Raw genomic sequence first — 21,492 nt, 5'->3', positions numbered from 1 at the left:
AGGAGAATTTGGCAAAATTTCCAGATACAAGGAAAACAAAAAAAAGCATTCTCCTAATATAGCAATGATCAATTTTTCATAAAAAAAGAAAAAAAAAGGAAAATAAGATTCATTCAAAATTATAATTTAAGCAGGTAATATTTAGGAATGAACACCTCTATGGAGAAACTTAAAAAACTCTATTAAAGGACAGTTAAAGTTATTTGGGTATATAAAAAGATAAATCATGTTCACAGATAATATGATTCAATGTTTTAAAAATCCAGTCCTCATATTAACAAGATCTAATACAATTCTAATGAACAGGCAGTAAAAATTTTTTTTTGAGGTGCTCAGATATTTCAAAGATGTGAGGAAGAATGAAGATCCACAATAGCTAAGTCAATTTTGAAAACGAAAAGCTAAAAGGGCACACTGGTCCGACTAGATAGTAAGACACACTGCAGCGTCAAAGTAATAAGACCACCTCTGTGGTCCTGAGGTAGGAAGGGACTGGTAAACAGACCGTGGAACAGAATGGAGAGGCCAGAAATATACATGGGCCTACACACACGTGTAAACTTCAAGTCTGGTAGAGATAGAATCACAGCTCAGTGGAGAAAGGATGCTTTTTAGTACATGCTATTGGGACAATCGTCATACTGAACAGAGGAAAACAAAATGGATCCCTACCTCATACAAAATACAAAGGTGGATTTCAGGTAGGCTGTACCACCTAAGAGTGGAAGATAGAGCTAATAAAGGAATTCATGAAATGTGGGAAAATAACTTCATGACATAGGTGAGAAAGGATTTCTTAGGATTCCAAAAGCATGAATCAATAACACAAATAAAAATTTTTAAAATGCCTTTGGCAAATTAGGGATTCTCTGTTCAAAGAAAGATGTCAGTAGACAAAGGGAACTGGAGGTGACAGAAGATACCTGCAATGTCTACAACCAAAAGAAGTTAATAACAGACAAGAGATTCTTGCACATCAGCAAGAAAAAGAAAATTAATTAAGGCTATGAATAGGCAGTTCCTTAAGGAGAAAATACCTGAATGGCTAATAAGTATATAAGGAGAAGCAGACATCATGAGTAATCAGAAAGGTTCAAATTAAAGCCAAGAGATAGTAATAAGAGTAAATGGAACTTTTACAAATTTTATCAGTTCAGTTGCTCAGTCACTCAGACTCTTTGCAACCCTATGGACTGCAGCATGCCAGGCTTCCCTGTCCATCACCAACTCCTGGAGCTTGCTCAAACTCATATCCATCGAGTTGGTGATGAATAAAATAAAAAAAGCAAAGAGATAAGAGAGATACGACTTTATAATATGAACTAAAAACCAGAATGCTGGACAGTTCTAAATGTTGGTGTAAGAAAAGAGCACCCTCATTCACTGTGGGTGGGATCGAACACTGGTACAGCTGTTCCTTAGGGCAATGGGCAGAGAGCTTCATGGATTTAAGATTGTGCATACCTAGAAGACTAAATATAAAAAAAAAAACTAAGATCATCGCATCCAGCCCCGTTCAGTTCAGTTCAGTTCAGTCGCTCAGTTGTGTCCGACTCTTTGCGACCCCATGAATCGCAGCACGCCAGGCCTCCCTATCCATCACCAGATTTAAGATTGTGCATACCTAGAAGACTAAATATAAAAAAAAAAACTAAGATCATCGCATCCAGCCCCGTTCAGTTCAGTTCAGTTCAGTCGCTCAGTTGTGTCCGACTCTTTGCGACCCCATGAATCACAGCACGCCAGGCCTCCCTATCCATCACCAACTCCCAGAGTTCACCCAAATTCATGTCCATCGAGTCGGTGATGCCATCCAGCCATCTAATCCTCTGTCATCCCCTTCTCCTTCTACTCTCAATCCCTCCCAGCATCACAGTCTTTTCCAATGAGTCAACTCTTCGCATGAGGTGGCCAAAGTATTGGAGATTCAGCTTTAGCATCAGTCCTTCCAAAGAACACCCAGGACTGATCTCCTTTAGTATGGACTGGTTGGATCTCCTTGCAGTCCAAGGGACTCTCAAGAGTCTTCTCCAACACCACAGTTCAAACGCATCAATTCTTTGGCGCTCAGCTTTCTTCACAGTCCCACTTTCACATCCATACATGACCACTGGAAAAACCATAGCCTTGACTAGATGGACCTTTGTTGGCAAAGTAATGTCTCTGCTTTTGAATATGCTCTCTACGTTGGTCATAATTTTCCTTCCAAGGAGTGTCTTTTAATTTCATGGCTGCAATCACCATCTGCAGTGATTTTTGGAGCCCAAAAAAATAAAGTCTGACACTGTTTCCACTGTTTCCCCATCTACTTCCCATGAAGTGATGGGACCAGATGCCATGATCTTAGTTTTCTGAATGTTGAGCTTTAAGCCCCATTACTACATGGCAAATAGAAAGGGAAAAGGTGGAAGTAGTGACAGATTTCCTCTTCTTGGGCTCCAAAATCACTGCAGACGGTGACGGTAGCCATGAAATTAAGATTATTGCTTCTTGGCAGGAAAGCGATGACAAACCTAGACAGTGTGTTGAAAAGCAGAGACATTACTCTGCCGACAAAGGTCCGTATAGTGAAGGCTATGGTCTTCCCGGTGGTCACATATGGTTGTGAGAGCTAGACTGTAGAGAAGGCAGAACACCAAAAAATTGATGCCTTCGAACTATGGTGCTAGAGAAGACTCCTAAGAGTCCCTTGGACAGCAAGGAGATCAAACCAGTCAATCTTAAGGGAGATCAATGCTGAATATTCACTGGAAGGACTGATGCTGATGCTGAAGCTTCAGTATTTTGGTCATCTGATGCGAACGGCCAACTCATTGGAAAAGTCCCTGATGCTGGGAAAGATTGAGGGCAAAAGGAGAAGAGGCCACCAGAGGATGAGATGGCTGGATGGCATCACCGATGCAATGAACCTGAACTTGGGCCAGCTCCGGGAGATGGTGAGGGACAGGGCCTGGCAAGCTGCAGTCCATGGGGTCACAAAGAGTCAGACACGACTAGACAAACAACGACACACCTAGAAGCCAGGAGTGCACTCTTGGCTACGCACCCAGGGGAGCCTCTTGGCTCTTTGTCCAGGTCTGTCAGGGGGCAGGAACAAAGACATTCACTGTAGCTTTCTTTGGGATAGCAGAGAGTTGGCAGCAACTTCGCTGTGCATCTCTAGAAGAACGGGTGAACGCGCGGGATGCTCAGGACACAGGCCTCTACGGCAGGCAGAAGCAACGGACGAGCTAGACGTGCAGAACTTGGGGAGTTCTTCTAACACGGATGCGCGTGTGCGTGACTCTTTGGCACTCCATGGACTACACAGCCTGCCAGGCTCCTCTGTCCATGGGATTTCCCAGGCAAGAAGACCGGGATGGGTTGCCATTTCCTATTGCAGGGGATCTTCCCAACCCAGATGCATCTCCTGTATCTCCCACATTAGCAGACAGATTCTCTACCACTAAGCCACCTGGGAAGCCCTTAAAATGGACAGCTGGATTTAAAATGTTAGAGCATGTACCGTTAATGTAAATCGAAGTACACTACATAAGATAACTCTTCATGTTTTTCAAGGGTATACACTGAATAGAGGAGAGGGGCTGCCTATGGCAGGAGAAAGGGATGGGAGGGAAGCAGAGAGTAAATTCAGAGGGGTCTTCCCTGGATTGATGACGGAAGCGGACCATGAACTGAGGTTCACAATCAGGCCTGCTCCTGAGAGCACAAACAAACGAACATACAGCCGTTGGCCTGGCACAGTTCAGGGTAGGTGTGGGACAGGGACAGCGGGGAGCCTGGCGTGCTGCAGTCCATGGGCCGCAAAGAGCTGGGCATGACTCAGTGACCGAGCAACAGCAAGGACGACAGGGTGGGGCTGGATGGTGGTGGGGTTTGGGTTTAACAGGCCGCTTCAGGCTTCATTCCAGCGGAACACCGCTCCCAGCGTCTAATAGGCTCGGAATATCTTATCTCCCACGTGCGGCCTGAGGTCAGAGTCCACCGTTTGCTCATTTCCAGACTCTCTGTGGTGTCCAGCTCAAGGCGGACTCTCAATATGTCGCTGGGGAGGGCTTGACTGGCTCAGGAAAGCGCGTCAGGATTCACTCGTGTTCTTGTTTTGTAATTGAAAGCGCAGGGAGCCAGCTCACCCTCACCGGGACCCGAAGGAGGAGGTGCAGGGAGAGCATGGCAAACCAGAGGGAGAGATGCGTCCCGGGGGGGAGGGGGGGGCACCCTGCTTTGGGGAGGCTTGGTCTGCGGCGCCCTGGTGAGGGCCAGCCATCTGTGTCACTACCAATTAAGCAGTGAAATATCTGCAGTGGGAAAAAAAAATCAATTGCTCGCTGACTCCTGCCATCTCGTTGTGCAGGAGAGGTGATAATTACCCTCCGCTTTGGTCTCGGAGGCCTGGGTTGACATTCCGATCCACGGGCGGCATGAAGCCCACGAAAACTAGCTCCCTACTCCCGCCCGCTGTTTAATGTGCCACGTGGTCCTCTGGGCCAAACCTGACTTCAAGGCTCCCAGTATAAATGGAAAATCGGGTTTTAAAAGAGGGACGTGGATTTTGTCAAGAGGGAACAGCCATTCCGTCTTCCCGGCGGGCTCCCAGCCTTCTTTACCTGGTTACCCACTGATGCGCAGCACCTGGGGGGAGAGGTTAATTCGAGGCAGCAGGAGTTTCTAGACGCTGTCGCAGGCGCCGGCAAAGAGGCTCTGATGCTGTAATACTTCTCATCAGGCACTTGGTTAGCTAACTGTCTCCTCCGCAGTTATCCCGCCTCAGTGGTGGGGCGGGGAAGCAGGGTGCGTTAGGGAGCCTCAGAATTCCCCTCCACCTGTCATTTACCTTTAATTAAAATGCCGGCTTTCAGATTCTCTTCCTGGACGCCTTAATTACCATTAGATTAACAAAACGAAGGGAAAGGACTCCACCTGCACTGTGCACACCACACGGCTCTGCTCAAGACAGCAGAGACTGCGCCCCTAGGTGTGCTGGGACGACCTGGTCTGGACGCCCACCGCATTCTGTACCACAGAGCCATGCTCACTGGCCTGCCCTGGAGGCACTTCCAAAACCAGCATCCTCTCGGCCACCCTGGCCGGAAGCCCGAGCCTACTGGCCTCGTTCCTCCTCCTCCCTGTGACCAAACCTGATCGCCACCAAGTCCAACAGGTCCTGCCTCCTCTGTGCACTTCCTCTGTGTCAGCTCCTTTCTGCTCTCACTGCTTGGTTCTCCTCACTTGGCACCCCCTTGTTTTAATGTTTATTTTTATTTATTTGGCTGTGCTGGGTCTTAGTTGCCCGACCAGGGATCGAACCTGGGCCCTCTGCTTTGGGAGCATGGAGTCTTAGCTACTGGACCACAGGGAAGTTGTCCCCCTTCTCATTTCTTAGTGAACTTCTGGGAGAGTTTCCTAATGAGTCTTGCCTTTTCCATCGCTGTGCTCCCATTCCTTCTCCATACCAGTGACAACCCCGCCCCCCCCCGACCCCGCCCGGCCCGACCGACAGACTGATGAAGTGGTGGGTCCCACGGTCAAACTCCTTAACTTGGTGTTGAAGGACCTTATGATGGTCCCTTCCTCCTCTCCAGCTTCATCTTGGACAGTCTCACGTCTGCCCCCTGCTTTCAGCTATGCCGGATGACCTGCAGTTACCCTAACACAGGGTTTCTCTACAGTGGCACTTCTGGGCACAGTATTTCTTGCTGGGGGTGGGGAGGGGGTAGGCGGGGTGGGGAGGGTGCCAGGGCGGGAGGCGGGACGTGCGGCCCTGTGCCTTGCAGAATGGTTAGCAGCAAGCCAGTAGCATCACCCAAAATGGTGACAACCAAAAATGCCTATAGATACAGATAAATGTCTCCTGAGGACAAAACTGCCTCACCCTCTCGACCCCCCTTTGAGAACCACGACACATAACAGGTAGTTTCCGGTTCTCCTGCTCCTTCCCCTCCCGTACTCCTGTGAAACATCTATGCATCTTTCAAGACCCAGGCAAGAATTTCCTGAACGTTCCCCACTCCCTGCTTCCCGCCCACATTGCGTCCTGGGCAAACAACAGAGGTCCTTGAGATTTTATTGTAACATCTGCTCAATGGCTCTGTTCTTTACTGGGCTGTGGGCTCCCGGATGGTAGGGGCCATCTGATTTATCTCGAAATCTTCACCCTTAAGGGACATCTCAACAGTCAGTTCTCCATGACTGTGGAATGAATGTCTAAATGGAGGGTGTTTCATGTCTACTGTTTTCTTTGTGGGGTGTGGACCTAGCTTTGTGGTTATCTCTTTAATTTCATTAATGAATATAGACACTGCGGTGGAGGGGGGAAAAAAAAAAGAATGCTGAGCAGGATTCTTGGTTGGATCATCTTGCCGGAAGGCAGAGTTGGAGTTCCTCAAGGGCACAGAGAAGGGAAAAGAAATGGGTGCCTTCTGGGACTGCTGCCTGAACGCCGGCCCCAGGTCTGGTCTGCCTCCGCTCCACCTACCCAAGGTCTTGAGGGAGCAGCCAGCCGGTGAGTGGGAACAGTATTCAACCAAGGGGTAAAAGTCCACACCAAGGACATCTGGGGGCAGAGGTGCCCCCAGCACCAACAGCCAGCACCTCTGTGCAGATTACGAAAGGTACCCGTCCTCCCTGCGGTGGAAGCAAGCTAGTAAACAGAGCATGACTACAAGTCAGCCCCATAAAGCCGCCGAGGCCCAGGGTGGCGCACAGGCGGCATCTCTGCCCGTGGCCCCCGCACTGAGGACATTCCAGACGTGCAGAACCTCAGAGCGAGGAGGAAACAGAACGGAGCCCAGCCCCGAGGTTAAGTTTCCCAGCTGGGTCTTTGGCAGAGGTGGGACGGAAGCCCAGGCTTCAGACCCCAGTCCAGCACTGTCACCCCCAGACGATGCGGTCAGGGCAGGCTCTGGGGAGATCTGCTCTGACTAGTACCTGAGGTCACCCCAATCATACAAAACCAGGGTGCACACCTCGAGCCAGACAATACCCCCCTCTCCTTCACTGGTTTCCCCAGGCCTGCTGACGTGGAGCCTAGGCACTGGGGTGGGTGTGGCTGCCACCGCTGTGGCATAGATCTGCCCATCTGCTCCATGGTGGGGAAAAAGCAAGAGGCCACAGGCCAAGCATGCTCCTTGCAGGGGATGTACTGGTGACGGCACTTTTTCCTGGGGAGGAAGGGAAGGAGCCCACCGAGGCACAGGGGCAGTCCCAGTCCCCACGGGCCCACTGATGACCCATGTGAGCCTGGGGCCTGACTTTTACCTCCCATGTCTGCCCTGCCTGCCTCCTAGGGCTGTTGGGAGGTTCAGATGAGATCATGCCTGTAAAACTCCATGAGAAAGCTATATGGTCACGAGCAGCAATCACCAAACAGGGTTGCTCTTGTCTAGTCACTCAGTCATGTCCAACTCTGCGACCCCATGGACCGCAGCACACCAGGCCTCCCTGTCCTTCACCGTCTCCTGGAGCTTGCTCTGACTCATGTCCACTGAGTCAGTGATGCCAACCAACCATCTCATCCTCTGTCACCCCCTTCTCCTCCTCCCCTCAATCTTTCCCAGCATCAGGGCCTTTTCCAATGAATGGGGCCAGCTGCCCATACCTGCAGCCCGAAGGTGCCCTGGGGTAGGAAGGGCAGCAGGTGGGCAGACTGGTCAGCTGCTGCTTCCCGGGAGGGCCATCTGTCTGGCAGTCCAGGGGAGTCAGTTCTGAGTGGACCACCCAGCATCCGGCTCAGACAGCCCAGCCGTGTGGAGCACCTTCTCTGACCTGCCCAGGGAGCCGTCAACGTACCCAGAGCACTGGCTGTCACACTGGAGCCTGTAAAGAGCATCACCCCGTGTGGGGCTGGTGAGGTGCACCTGCTGGGTGGCCAGATTCCAGGGCCCCATCCTCAGCAGGCCCATGCAAGTACATTTCCACAGCACACCTCCACCCCTACCCCGCCCGCCTCAGGGGATCCGAATGCAGGTGGAGGATGGATCACGCTTGGAGTAACGGCAGGTACGTGGAAGGAAATCTATTCTTTAAAACGGGGAGGTGGTCGCTTCACAGGGTTGCTCCGAGTTCTAAATGAGATAACGCAGCAGCACGAGGAGCACAGAGCCTGGCCTGCTGTGAGCAGAGGGTCCACGCGGCAGCCCCTTCTCTCCTCTGAAGGAACACAGAACAAAGGGGCCTCACTTCAGAGGTGGCCGGGCCAGTGCGGGCGGCACATTCTCCCAAGGAGCCAGGCGTGCAGAGCTGCCCACCGGCCCCAGACATCATGGCGGAGATGTTTTCCCCTGCTTGATACCATGTCCAGCAGACCTGGCCCGGGGTGGTGATGAAAGCTCAGGCAGCTAACTTCCAGGAGTCAGAACCTGAACGGATCGAGGGGAAGGGCAGCTCAATCAGGGACGAGTGAGTCTGTACAGCACACGATCCTTCGAGCGATGCTGGGAGACTGCGCTAGCTCACCGAGCAGGAAACACACCGCTAGGAAAACTGGGCCTGGGAGTTCCCTGCAGGCGTCCAGTGGTTAGGACTCCAAGCATTCACTGCTGGGGGTCCGCGGTTCAATTCCTGGTTGGGGAACTAGGAGTCTTCAAGGCACATGGCATGGCCCCCAAAAAACACAAAAAACCCTGCTGTCCCAGTGGAGAACACCTTCAGGTGGGGCTCGGGACCCAACCAGCCAATGCTGAGCTCACCGCAAAGGCTTTCTTTTGTCATGAAGGCTGCAACTGGCCCCATCCAATTTCTGCCTCGGTGGGATGCAAACAACTGGACAAGAAAGCTTTACCTTAAGCATTCTGGGTGGGCTCCCTGGGGTGAGAGAGGAGAGGAGAGCTCGGGAGAGGAGGTCCACACAGCCACCCAGGGGACACCCACAGACACCTTGCATCCTCCACCCCCTGGACTCAATTCATTTCTTGAAATCCCCACAGTCCAGGAGCAACCGGGAGCAAGTGGAGGAAGTGCAGACTAGAGTCAGGGGTCCCACAGAGGTGGTGAGACAGTGGGCGTTGCTTGTCCGCTGGGGACTCTCCCTAAAGCGAGGCTGCCTCACGGTTCTTGTGAGGCCAGGTACGAGCTGGGGTCTCAGCGTCAGCTCCACAGGAGAACGAGCTTCCAGAGGCCTTCCACTCTTGGCAGGTGGAGCCAACAACCCAACCCAAACTATGCTGCTTCCCGGCCCAAACCCTTGGCCTGATGTCAGCCTCGCCAAAGCCCCTCCATGTGCTTCTGGCCTACTTGTTTCCTTGATGATAACCTCCTCTGCCCTCTCCAGGCACACCCCGCTGACTCCGGCCCTGGTGCCTTCATTCACACTGTCGCTCCCAGGAGGCCTGTCTGCTCAGGCCTGGGTCTGTGAGCGCATGGCGGGGGACAGAGACCTGATGGGCCGTACTACACGGGGAGCACAGGTCTAAGCAGAGTACCTCCGCAGTAGGGAGCTTCCCTCGAGGGGCCTGACGAAGCAGACTGGACCAGAGTCCCGGCCCACCGAGAGGGCAGAGCCAAGACCTCTGGGGTGGTATCCTCCGCCTGGAGGCCCGGTGTCTGGGCTTTGCTCCCTGAGGATTCCCAGCTGTCTGCGGCCACGTTACATTGTTTCAGGCTCACTAATTAGACATCATTAAACACCAGGCTCCCTCCTGCACTGCCAGCCAGGCCTCTTCTTCTCGCAGACTCCCCGGCCTCTGGGCCAGCTCTGTTCCCGACTCTGCTGTGCACCACTGGGGCACACTCCCCATCCATCTGAGCCTTACGAGGTGCTCTTGACACTCATTCCCCAAATGAGGTGGATAAAGGGATGATGGAAAGGAGACTTGGGCCAGGTCTCCAGAGACAGAGAACAGACTGTGCCTGTGTGAGCAAGGGCAACTAATGCATCCGCAAAGTGGCATATGTGATCCACCAGGGAGTACGCAGAGCAATTCTTTTTCAGATCCTAGGCCAGCTTTTCACTGCCCCACGGCACGCTTCCGGGATGACTTTCCCTGCTCTAAGTTGGTGTTAATTAGTGAAAATTATCTAATGCAAGCTCATTTAACATTAGCTTAAAGCTAAACATAATTAGGAAGATAAATCAGCTGCTAAAAAAAAAAATCCAATGAAGATACACATATGATTTCTAGGATCAGCTGCTGGTTTGGGTTACTGGCCTGAAGGTCTGAGCATCACACAATATGTGGGGAAGGCAGGACTCCAAGAAGTACCTTCAAGCTATTTCTTGATTGATCCATCAGAGCAAGATAACTGGAGTTGGCAGTTTGCCTGGGAGGTTCTGTGAGGTGGTCAAGCTAACCTGGTGGCCACTGGCAGGTAGTGAAGCTACCTGGGAGGGCTTCCCCAGAGAGGCAAGTGGAGGGTGTGGGGAGCAGGGGAAGGCAGCCAGGAGGAGCTGGGCAATGGGAATAGTGTGAGTCTGTGCACTCCCAGGCCTCTGGTCTTGCACCCCCTGCCCTCTGCCCACCCGCCCTTCCATACTGGCTGCTGCAGCTGGCAATTCCCAAGAGTTCTCTGTGCCCCTGGAGCTCAGTGAGACTCAGGCTCATCTCAGTTCCCATTCGGCTTCACTATTTACCCACTGCCGTGAGACAAGGGAAAGGCAGGTTCAACTCCTGGGTTGGGAAGATGTCCTGGAGGAGGAAATGGCAACCTACTCCAGTATCCTGCCTGGAAAATCCCATAGACAGAGGAGCCTGGGGAACTACAATCCAAGTGTCGCAGAGTCGGACACAACTGAGTGACTAAGCACGTGTGACTTTATGCTCAGCCGTGTCCAGCTCTTTGCAACCCTATGGACTGTAGTCCCATAGGCTCCTCTGTCCATGGGATTTTCCAGGCAAGAATGGAACTGGGTTGCCATTTCCTACTTCATGTGTGACCTTATCATCTGTAAAATGGAAAGTTCCTGGACTGTCATGAAGGTTAAATGAAATTATATATTTCAAAAGGGCTAGTGTGGTCTGGTATTCAAGAAGTCAACAGTTTATGGCTTCCCAGGTGACTCAGTGGGTAAAGAATCTGCCTGCAATGCAGAAGTAGAAGACAAGGGTTTGATCCTTGGGCTGGGGAGATCCCCTGGAGAGTTCAGTTCAGTCGCTCAGTCATGTCTGACTCTTTGCGACCCCATGAACTGCAACATGCCAGGCTTCCCTGTCTATCGCCAACTCCTGGATTCCACCCAAACCCATGTCCATCGAGTTGGTGATGCCATCGAACCATCTCATCCTCTGTCGTCCCCTTCTCCTCCTGCCCTCAATCCCTCCCAGCATCAGGATCTTTTCCAATGAGTCAGCTCTTCGCATGAGGTGGTCAAAGTACTAGAGTTTCAGCTTTAGCATCATTCCTTCCAAAGAACATCCAGGACTGATCTCCTTTACGATGGACTGGTTGGATCTCCTTGCAGTCCAAGGGCCTCTCAAGAGTCTTCTCCAACACCACAGTTCAAAAGCATCAATTCTTCGGCGCTCAGCCTTCTTCACAGTCCAACTCTCACATCCATACATGACCACTGGAAAAACCACAGCCTTGACTAGACGGACCTTTGTTGACAAAGTAACGTCTCTGCTTTTGATAAGGCTGTCTAGGTTGGTCATAACTTTCCTTTGAAGGAGTAAGGGCATGGCAAGTATTCTTGCCTGGAGAATCCCATGGCTAGAGGAGCCTGGTGGGTCCAGTCTGTGGGGTCACAGAGTCAGACAGGACTGAGACGGCTGAGCAGGCACACACAGCAGTTAGCGGCTCTCAACACCCTCCTCCCCCTGCCCTGCGTTCACTTCTTTCTCAGGCCCACGTTTTATGAGTCTGTGTATTTCCGTAATGTGGCACATGCCAGGTGCTCAGTGAAACCTGGGGAGTGAACGAGCAAAGGCGGGGAAGGGAACCCATACTCACAGTTGGTCCTCAAAGACCCACAGAGAGGTGGAGAGCCCCGGTCCCCGCCCCGCCCCCACCTTCCGCTGACTCACTGCTAGGACACAGAACAGAAAAGAGCTTTTATTTGGAGCCTCCCCCAGGCCCCACCAGCGCCGTGAAAGGCCCAACAGGGTGACCACTGGACAAGCTGGGTCAGGGTGAGTTAACAGTTTATTGGAAACTTGGGCCAGAGAGACCACTAACTAGAAAAGCCACTGGCTCTTTTCTTGGGCTAAGATTCTGGAGTCACTGGCAAGTTCACAGACTCCACGAATTTCAGAGGAGGAAAAGGAAAACAGGGGCAGGCAGTGGACCAGCTCCGGCTGACTGGTCATGGCCCCTGGGGAGGAGGCATGGTGGGAGGGTGGCGGAGGGGCCGGGATCACTAGAGTGACTCAGCCTGGGGTGGGGGGTGACCAGGACAGAGGCAGGCGGTCAGCCAGGACCCGCCCCCACTCGTGGTCCTCTGCCCTGCTCCTCTCTACCCCCAGACTGGAAGCCTGCCCCAGAATAGGCTCTGCCCTGTACACTCGGAGGAGAGGGTGGTGGGTTTGACCACCAGCCAAGGCGAAGCAGTGAGGTAGCATCCTGATGGGGTGGCGTGGGGGTGGGGTTGCTGGCTGGGACTCCCATCAAGGTCTCAGTTTGACTGTGAGGACCCAAGTCCAGGGAGGGGGGTCAGAAAGTGGCCAGTAAGAAGTCCCTGGAGACCAGGTCTAATCTCTGGTTGGGGAACTAAGATCTCACGTGCCTCGAGGTAACTGAGCCTGCTTGCTGAAACAAAGAGCCCGTACACCGCAACTAAGACCTGAATACAGCCAAAAATATGTTATAAAAAAAAAAAAAAAGTCCCTGGGAGGGAATTGTCTGGTGGTCCAGTGGTTAGAACTCAGCACTCTCACTGTTAAAAAGGCGTGGGTTTGATCCCTGGTTGAGGAGCGAAGATTCCACAATCAACGCGGTTCGGCCAAACTAAATAAACAGGTCCCTGGGAGCTGCCCACACCAGCTTCCTGGTGATGTGACCTGCCCCAGTGCCACAGGCAGCAAGAATCTTCCTCTCTTCTACTCCCACCCGTTCTTATTTGTTTCCAGAACCAGTTGGTGAGCTTCCCAGAGCCTGGGTGGCAACAAACATGCTTAGTATCTGGGATTTCAGAGGGAAGAGGTGGCCATGGGGACAGTCCCCAGAAGCAACTGCATGTGTAGCAGAAGGACACAAGCCTTGAGCTCAGACCTGGGTGAAGCCCAGCTAGGCTCTTAGCACCTCTACGGCCTCCCGCTTTCCCTGAGCCTCTGGGAAAAGCCCCTTTCCCGTGCCAGGTGCTGAGGACTCGATTAATTAAAGGAAGTAACACGCAGAGCACCTATCTTTCAACAATGTTAGCCCCTCTTAACATAAACCCCTTTTATCTGCATCTCTCACTCCTCTTTTTCAAAATGCTGTCTCATGGTCTTGCATTAGAGTCTCAGGGCAATCACATGACAGTAAGCAAGGAGCGTTATCCCCATTTTACAGATGCAGAGGTAGAGGCTGAGCTAATGTCAGACGATTTGCCCAAGGTCAACTGGTGGCAGAGGAAAGAAACCACCGGGGCAAGAATGAGGCTGCCAACTGTGTACCCCTATCCCTGGTGTTACCCTGGCTTCCTGAGACCAGTGTCCAGCAAAACTGGCTATGCCACCAGAAGCCCAAGAAGTCGTGAAGAAGGCACGCCCCTATCGAGGCCCCATCTTCTACTTGTGATCCGCCTGGGAGACACCCATCTTCAGAGTTTCAGGGACCTAAAGCGTCAGATTTCAGAGGAACCAAGCCTCTCCAAAGACAGAAACGGAGCCTGTCCCACGCCTCACCCCACCCCACCGCTGTGCCCCCACGCCACCTGTGCAGGCTCTAGCTCTTGAGAAGTCTTTACGGACTGATCTCAGGCTCCTTGAACTGGCGCTTCCAGGTGACCCGGGGAAGGGAACGCCCTCGGTTCAGGCTACCCGTGGCAGATCTACAGAAGGATCCTGGCTGAGAACTTGGCTGCCACAGCCCTGCAGGAGAGCTGCCCTGACAAACAGCCATCAGATCAAGGCCAGCAGAGAAGTGTGGGGCTGGGGGGAGGGGAGGGCCGTTGGAGCTGCTCCTCTGATGAGAAGAGGAAACAGGAAGCACACCTGCCCGGGGCCTCCAACCTGAAGACAGAAGCAACCCCTGGCTGCCCGAACTCTGAGCTCCTGGCTGGCAGCCCGAGTCTTGGGAGGAAGCCCAGCCACGCTTCCCTCCCAGCTCTGAGAGGGGACTTGTACCATACTTTCTTGGTATCCTCAGCTTTCACACTGTTTCTTCCCTGTTTTTCAAAACCATCTGAAATCTAGGTAATATCCTCCAACTGTGCAGGTCAGAAGTTCCAGGGAGGCAAGTGATTCAACCCAAAGTTAGTAAGTAGACAATCAGGGCAGAAACCAAGACCGTTCAGCTTCAGACCCCATTCTTTGTCCTTGACGTGAAGCTGGATCTCTGTTGCTCCCAGTATCAGTGATGGAGCATAAAGGAGAGAGACTCAAAACTCAGTAGCCACAGCACCCAGGGCTAGGCAGAGATGCCGGACAAGCCCAGACAAGATCCTGGAAGGGCTGTGAGGTGCTTGGTCCCTGGAACTGAAGCTGTGTCATTACCAGCCTCGAGGGGGCAAAGACTCTGGAACTGCTCTGAGCCTCAGAAATAATGCCCACATGGAATGGTCCGCGGAGGGAAGAAGGGTTAGGCGGGCAGATGGTGTGTATTGGACCGTAGGTCACAGGCTGCTCTGAGAGGCCTTCTCTTGTTCTGCACAGCAAATTAGGCTTTATTTTATTAACATTTATTTCTTTGGCTGTGCTGGGTCTTAATTACAGACTTGTGAACTCTTAGTTGCCGCATGTGGGAACTAGGTCCCTGACCAGGGATGGAACCCAGGTCCCCTGCCTTGGGGGGGTCAGAGTCTTAGCCACTGGACCATTGGGGAAGTCCTCCCGAATCAGGCTTTTAAAAGGCAACTCAGGGGCTCTAGCTAAAACCTCTGCCATGGAAGGGAAGGAGAACAGGGAAAGGTATTAGGGAAAAATTGGGACCAGCTCTCAAACAAGGCAGCAAGGTGGCTAACGAACGTATCATCAGACCCAAATTTCACAAACCAGCAATATTTAAGTCCCTATATATGTAAACTGTGTTTTTGTTTCCTCTCTCTTTTCTCTGTTCATTGTCTATATCCCAGTGCCCAGCACAGTGCCTGGTCTAAAGAAGATGCTGTGTACTATTTGCTGGATGTACCTGAACGAGGAAGAGCTGATAGAGGCTAATGGGGGAAGACAGTGGCACAGGCAGCCACCCACCAAGCTGAGCCTCGTGGTGAAGTCAGCCACACCCCCTGGGCATGTGTGCCCAGCAGCTCTCGCCTGTCGGCTACCCAGACCTCAAAGCTAGCCTGCTCACTTGGCCAACCTCGCCTTCTGCTCTGGGGCTCGTCCCCAAAGGCCTCTGCATCCCCCTCCAGTTCAGAGCACTCTTCCCTCCGCTGCCAGGTGGCTTGTTATGAGGAAGATTAATGGAGACCCCTTAGCAATGCGCAGTTCAACGGGAGCCTCTCCCGATGAACGGGAGACTTCCCTAGAGGGATGGAGAGGGGCTGGGGGCCAGTGGGAGATAGTCTCCAATCAGTTAAACAAATCACTGGTCACCTGTGCCCCTGGGGCTCCACAAAGACAATGAAGGGGGTGTAGAAAGGAAGTCCCGGCTCTTCCAAAGCTTCTGGTCTCCGAGGATCAGACGGGCTCTCCTCAAGCAAGCCCTGTGCCAGGCACACAGGTGGCACAAACAAGGAGCCACGTCTGGGAACAAAAAGCCACTTTTGGATTGAAAACTTGATTGAGTGCCAAGGAAGCGGCGGCCTCTGAGCCAGGCCCTAAAGGGAGGGGACAGACCGACAGGCAGAGATGGGGGTACAGCCAGGCCTGCTCCCCATACCCCTCTGCCTCCCACCAACCAGGTGGGCCTGCCCCTCCCGGCTGCCACCAGAACAGAGAGGAGAGGCTTTGGTTCATCAAAGCTGCCTGGCCCTGCATCCCGCCCTCTCCGGGGTTGGGTTTATGTTTATGTGGGGTCACTGGGAGTTCTGATCACTGGACCTGGGGGAGCTGTCATCCCCTCTTCTGAAGACAAGTCATCACACCTTTCTGGACCTCAGAGGCTGCCCCTGGGAAAGGAAGATACTACTGACATGGTTACTGATACTGACATGGTTACTGAGGTTCAGAGGAAATGCTGCAGGAGCGGCTTGTGGTGAGCATCCAGGAGCTGGGTAGCTGGTACCTTGGAGTGTGGGGCACAGGAAGGCAGGGGCCAAGGGTCAGTCTTTGAGATGGTTAAGCTTTCGTCTGCTCCTGAGACACAGGCAGGACTCTCTAAACCTGCCCGGTTGCCTCAGAAATGGGTGCCGCTGGTCGGAAGGGAGCCGGGGTGCCAAGAAGGGTGGATGCACCACGCGGTCTCATCCTGTCTGCTGCGCCCAGACTCGCCCGCAGACAGGCAGCAGCATCAGAGGTCCTCCCCTCACACGGCTCGGGGGCTGGGTTAGGGCCCCCGCCACGCCTCCTGTCAAGCACTCATCAGTCTGTATTAAAACGATGGTTTAGAAGACTGTTAGACCATTTAAGAGCAGAGGTGTGTTTTATATGTCCGTTTTCTACTAAAGTGCTTAGCACACCTTGAAATATTTGTCCAACGACCCAACTCACTATCCTTCCAAACTGCAGTTGTTTGGTCCTCTCAGCTCTGCCCTTGTGAATAAGAACCAACCATTTCCCTGTCTTCATGTGGTCTCGCTTTAAGTCCAGGTCCCCCTCCCCGCTCCCTGGGCTACAGTGGTCATAAGCAGCCCAAGTGGCAGCAACCTCCTTGGTCCTCTCTGCCAGCGGGAAATAGGCCATGAGCTCACTTCTGGGTCCCAGAAGGCACCCTTTCCGCCTGTACTTTATTTAAAAAAATTTTTTTTAATTAATTAATTTGACTGCACCAGGTCTTAGTTGCTGCATGTGGGATCTCTAGTTGTAACATGTAGGATCTAGTTCCCTGACCAGGGATGGAACCCAGGCCCCCTGCACTGGGAGAGCAGAGTTTTAGCCACTGGACCACCAGGGAAGACCCGGCCTGTACTTCAAGCAAAGTACATCATTCAGTGACCCTAAAAATAGCACACCACGTAAGGGGTATTAAAGCAGCAGGAGAAACCCCCACACCACAAGGAAGCAAGGCCGAATGTCTGAACGCCGGTGCAGCCAGGATGGCGTTCTGCCATTTGCAGAGGCCCAGTGAGCAGATAACTTGAGACTGACCAACTCAAAGGCCTCCTCCCATTCCACACGGTCCCCCTCCACCCCAGCTGGGCTGCTTCCCCACTGGCACCACTTTCTGCCCCTCCTCCCCACACCCAATCATATTTTCAAAGTGTCCTTTAATCAGGCTCCTTTCTCCACATCCCTGAGGCGAGACGTAGGCTTAAAACTCTTGCTGGTCTGTGCCTGTGGGCAAGTCACAGCTACTTCCCCTGAGCCTCCGTTTCCTGTTCATCCCTAAGGAATAAAAATGACAGCCCCTCATGAAGTTATTGAGGATTAAATGAAATAAAATCCTCTGGTGCCCAGTTGGACCTGTGGATTGTGTCCTTCGGCCGCTCCCCAGCCGTATCTGCAACGGTCCCCTGCATCTCTGCACATATATCATTTTGGTCCATCCCACCTGCCCTCACAGCAGCCAGACTCTCCCTGGAGACAAGGAAATTCCCTCCCTCAGGGTGAAAAGGATGGGGAGGGCTCTAGCGTAATAGTCATGGAGGGTGCCCCGTGCCAGTTGGCTGAGGGTGCGTGGGGTTGGGGGGTGGGGCAGGCAAAGGTCAGAAGGTGTAGCCTTCAGAGTAGAAACTGGGGATCTGGGTGTCTCCATGACCAACCATGTGACCTTTGGGCAAGCCCCTTTCCTTCTCTGTGCCTCAGTTTCCTCGCCTGTGAAAGAGGGTCAAATTTTGCCCTGCCTACTTCACAAGATCTTTGGGAAGAAGGTGCCGCACGCAGGTGACTGGTCGTGATTAAGAGTCAGGGTGCAGAGTCTGAGGGTTTGGGGCACAGACAGCGCCAGAAGCTGCTTCTTCCTGGGGGGGGGGCGGGGGTGGTCATCTGCTTTGGACCCAGTTTTAAGACCCCTGCACCAGGCCCCCTACATACTCAGCTGTCACCACAATAGCTCTTCCCTCCTGTCATTCAAAGCTGCTTGCTGTTCTGAAGCACAAAGTGCTCTCTCCTGAGTCTCTTAAGGAGAAACAAGAGTTTCTTAACTTTCCTCTTCCTCCATTCCGGTTTCCTCTCTCCCTTTTCAACCCTGCAATTTACCTCCTTTGGGAAGCCCTCCCAGATTGGGCATAAGTAAGTAAAGTCACTCAGTCGTGTCCGACTCCTTGTGACCCCGTGGACTGCAGCCCACCAGGCTCCTCAGTCCATGGGATTCTCCAGGCAAGAATACTGGAGTGGATTGCCATTTCCTTCTCCATATCCAGCCTCAAAATCTGTTTTCCTTACAGCATACCCTCTTGGCAGCATTTAACTCTTGGAGGGCAAAGGCCACAGCTTATATCTTTCTATGGCTAGTGCCTGGAACTCAGGAAATAATCACTGGTTTAATAGGTAAATACTGGATCAGTCCACAGTTGTTAAAGTTTCTGTTGTTAAATATTTAAAGAGTTCAGAACACTCCACTACCTAGGAGACTCCCAACATCCCACATGGGACTGGAGGTCCCAGTGGGCAGGTCTCTGTCTCTCCCTTCTTGTAACCTGTTGCCCAGGTGTGATCAGGCTAGTTCCATTCAAGATCCGTGGTTTAATCTGTTGCATCATCAAACAGCACTGTGGTTAAGAGGAAGCACTTCGGTGTTTGAATTTTGGCTTGGCAAGTGACTTAAGTGTTCTGAGTCCCAAAATAAGGAAAATACCCATCTCACTCAGTAGTTGTGAAAATCATTAGCACCGTGGCTGGCACACATTAAGTACTCATAAATCAAGGCTTATTAGTATTACATCGTAGGACTTGACCCCTGACCCCAGCTCCAGCCTGCTACACAGTATTGTCACCCACATCCTTTCTCCTCCTCTGTTCAAACTTGCCTTTCTCTTCTGCAGAATGCGATAGACAAAGGAACTCTCAGGCAGACAAGCTGCGATTCTTTAGAGAGGGAGGGTGGAAACACAGACAGTGAAAACTTAACCCTTCCTTCTGGCAGCCAATCTAACCAGCCACCTGCATCACACCTTCCAGAAGAGGAGCCCCACCACTGCTGTCTCAAGTTCAGCCTCCAGGGGCAACAGGACTCCAACCACAGGCATTGAGTTGAACTAGAACAGTGAACCCAAGCCACTTCTGTCGTGTATTCTGAACTGGGTACAAAAGGCTGCTGATGTCTCTTAAGACATTTCAATGTAGGGGAACCAGACTTAGCAAATAAAAACACAGAATGCCCTCATTAAATCTGATTTTCAGATAAACAGTGAATAACTTTTTAATATCAGTATGTTTCATGCAATATTTGAATCATACTGTATAATGCTAAAAAATTTCTTCTCGTTATTCTGGAATTCAAATTTAATAGGACATCTCATATTTTATCTGGAAACTCTGCCCAACAAACTACTGGCCCCACCAGTATTCTAACCAGAGACTCTGCAAACGTCCTCTCCTTTCCATGCCCAGGCAGAGTAAGTAGATGAGATTAAGTGGGAGCTTTTCCCCTGACCTGCTGAGTTTAGGGAGCTGCCCTGTCAAAGTGCCCAGCACAGCGTCAGGCACACAGTAGGTGGTCAAGAAACATCCTTCATTTATTCCAGGCTGCTTGAGCCCTAGTGCTGGGCAGAGCCAGTGTGAATGCCAGGGGCCAGGCCAGCTTTGACTCTAGGTGGGGGTGCCTCCTAAGAGCAATGTGGCTGGGGTGGGGGTGGGGAGGCCACACTACACTTCCTGCAATTGCCTGAGGATCAAATGAGAAAATGACCAGGGACGAGTTTTGTTAAATCCCTGGGAAGCACACAGGTTATTATCAAGACCTTTGAAAATGAAAGTGAAGTCACTCAGTCGTGTCTGACTCTTTGCGACCCCATGGACTGTAGCCCACCAGGCTTCTCTGTCCATGGGATTTTCCAGGCAAGAATACTGGAGTGGGTTGCCATTTCCTTCTCCAGGAGATCTTCCTGACCCAGGGATTGAATCCGGGCCTCCCGCATTGTAGGGAGACGCTTTACTGTCTGAGCCACCAGGGAAGTAGTGGCCCATTTTACCGCAGGGCTCCACAGCCCCCACTCCTGCCTAGAGAGAGAAACCAGACAGGCACATAGACGCACAGAGCAGAGGAAAGCCAGCGCCGCTGGACACTGTAAAAATGACAAGCAACTGTCCAACACCTTGTCATTCGCCAAACACATCCATGCTCTCCTCTGCAGCCCCACGGTGAACGGGAGGATTCTGCGCCCCTTTTCCTGAAGGTGGTCAGGGCTGCCAGCCCCAGGCCTTGCCTCGAAGGCGGGGGGCAGGGGCCTGGTCCTAGGGGCCGGTCGTGGGGGTCCCCATCAGTGTGCGTGGCCTGGGCAGGGGCGGGGGCCTACCTTCTGGGCCTGTTGGATCATCTGCCTGACCAGCTGCTTCAGATGGGGCGCCTTCTCGTCCTTGGGGGGGTGGGTGAAGAGGGTGACGCGGCTCACGCCGCGGTAGAAGCCCGCGTCGGTCCAGCCCAGGTCCAGCGGGGGCACCTCGGTGTCCGAGCGGTCGGGCCAGTAGGCCAGGGACTCACCCGGCTCGGCTGCGGCCTGCGCCGGGGTCTTGGCCTTGGCCTTGCTCTTGCCCCGGGCGGCGGCGGCGGCGGCGGCGACATCCTCGTAGGGGCTCCAGGAGGCGCGGAGGGCCTGGCGCTCCTGGCTGGAGAGGAAGTCCCGCAGCCGCTCCTTCTTGACCCGCTCGCGGTAGGCCTGCTCGCCGCCGCCCAGCAGCGCCTCCAGCGCGGCCCGCCGCCGCTCGCAGTAGTAGAAGGCGGCCTGCGCCTCGGTCACCCTCTCGTTCACGTGCGTCTCGTCCAGGCAGCTCAGCTGGGACTCGGCCATGGCGCCCCGGCCCCGGCCCGGCCGCGGCCCGGTCCCACCGCCGCACCTGAAGCCGCCGAGGGGCGGGGCGCCTCACCTGGCCGCGAGGGCGGCCAATCCGGCGCGGGCCCGGGCGCGGGAGCGGCCGTCGGGCGGGGAGGGGCGGCCGCGCCCTCCGCCTCTGCAGGCGCGAGCAGCGGCGGGCGACCTCGGCGGGGCTCCGCTGGGGACGCGGCGAGGCCTAGGCCTGCGGGGGCCCAGCTCTGCGGGGGCCCAGCCCGGGGCGGGAGCTCCAGACCCGGCAGGAACTTGGAGCCGGGCCGTACTTAGACCCACGTGCGGCCTCTGGCCCGCTTCCGCCCCCTGGCCCTGACCCTGCGGTGAGGGACCTAACCCTTCCTGCCACCGAGCCGGCCAGACGCATCCCAGGTGCGCTTTCATTTTCCCGGCTG

General features: G+C 53.3%; 1 protein-coding gene across 1 annotated transcript in view; it reads right to left on the bottom strand.

Annotated features, from left to right (window-relative positions):
- FAM83F (family with sequence similarity 83 member F) overlaps nt 1-21,061 on the bottom strand; it is a 35,181-nt gene extending 14,120 nt beyond the window's left edge. The window contains exon 1 of the mRNA XM_068972166.1: nt 20,570-21,061. Coding sequence (XP_068828267.1) covers nt 20,570-21,061 — 492 coding nt within the window. The remainder of the gene's footprint in view (nt 1-20,569) is intronic.
- Nucleotides 21,062-21,492: the final 431 nt, after the last annotated feature.

This window comes from Capricornis sumatraensis, chromosome 4, assembly GCF_032405125.1.
Source record: "Capricornis sumatraensis isolate serow.1 chromosome 4, serow.2, whole genome shotgun sequence".
Taxonomy (NCBI): Eukaryota; Metazoa; Chordata; class Mammalia; order Artiodactyla; family Bovidae; genus Capricornis; species Capricornis sumatraensis.
This window is presented reverse-complemented; position numbering and strand designations above follow the sequence as displayed.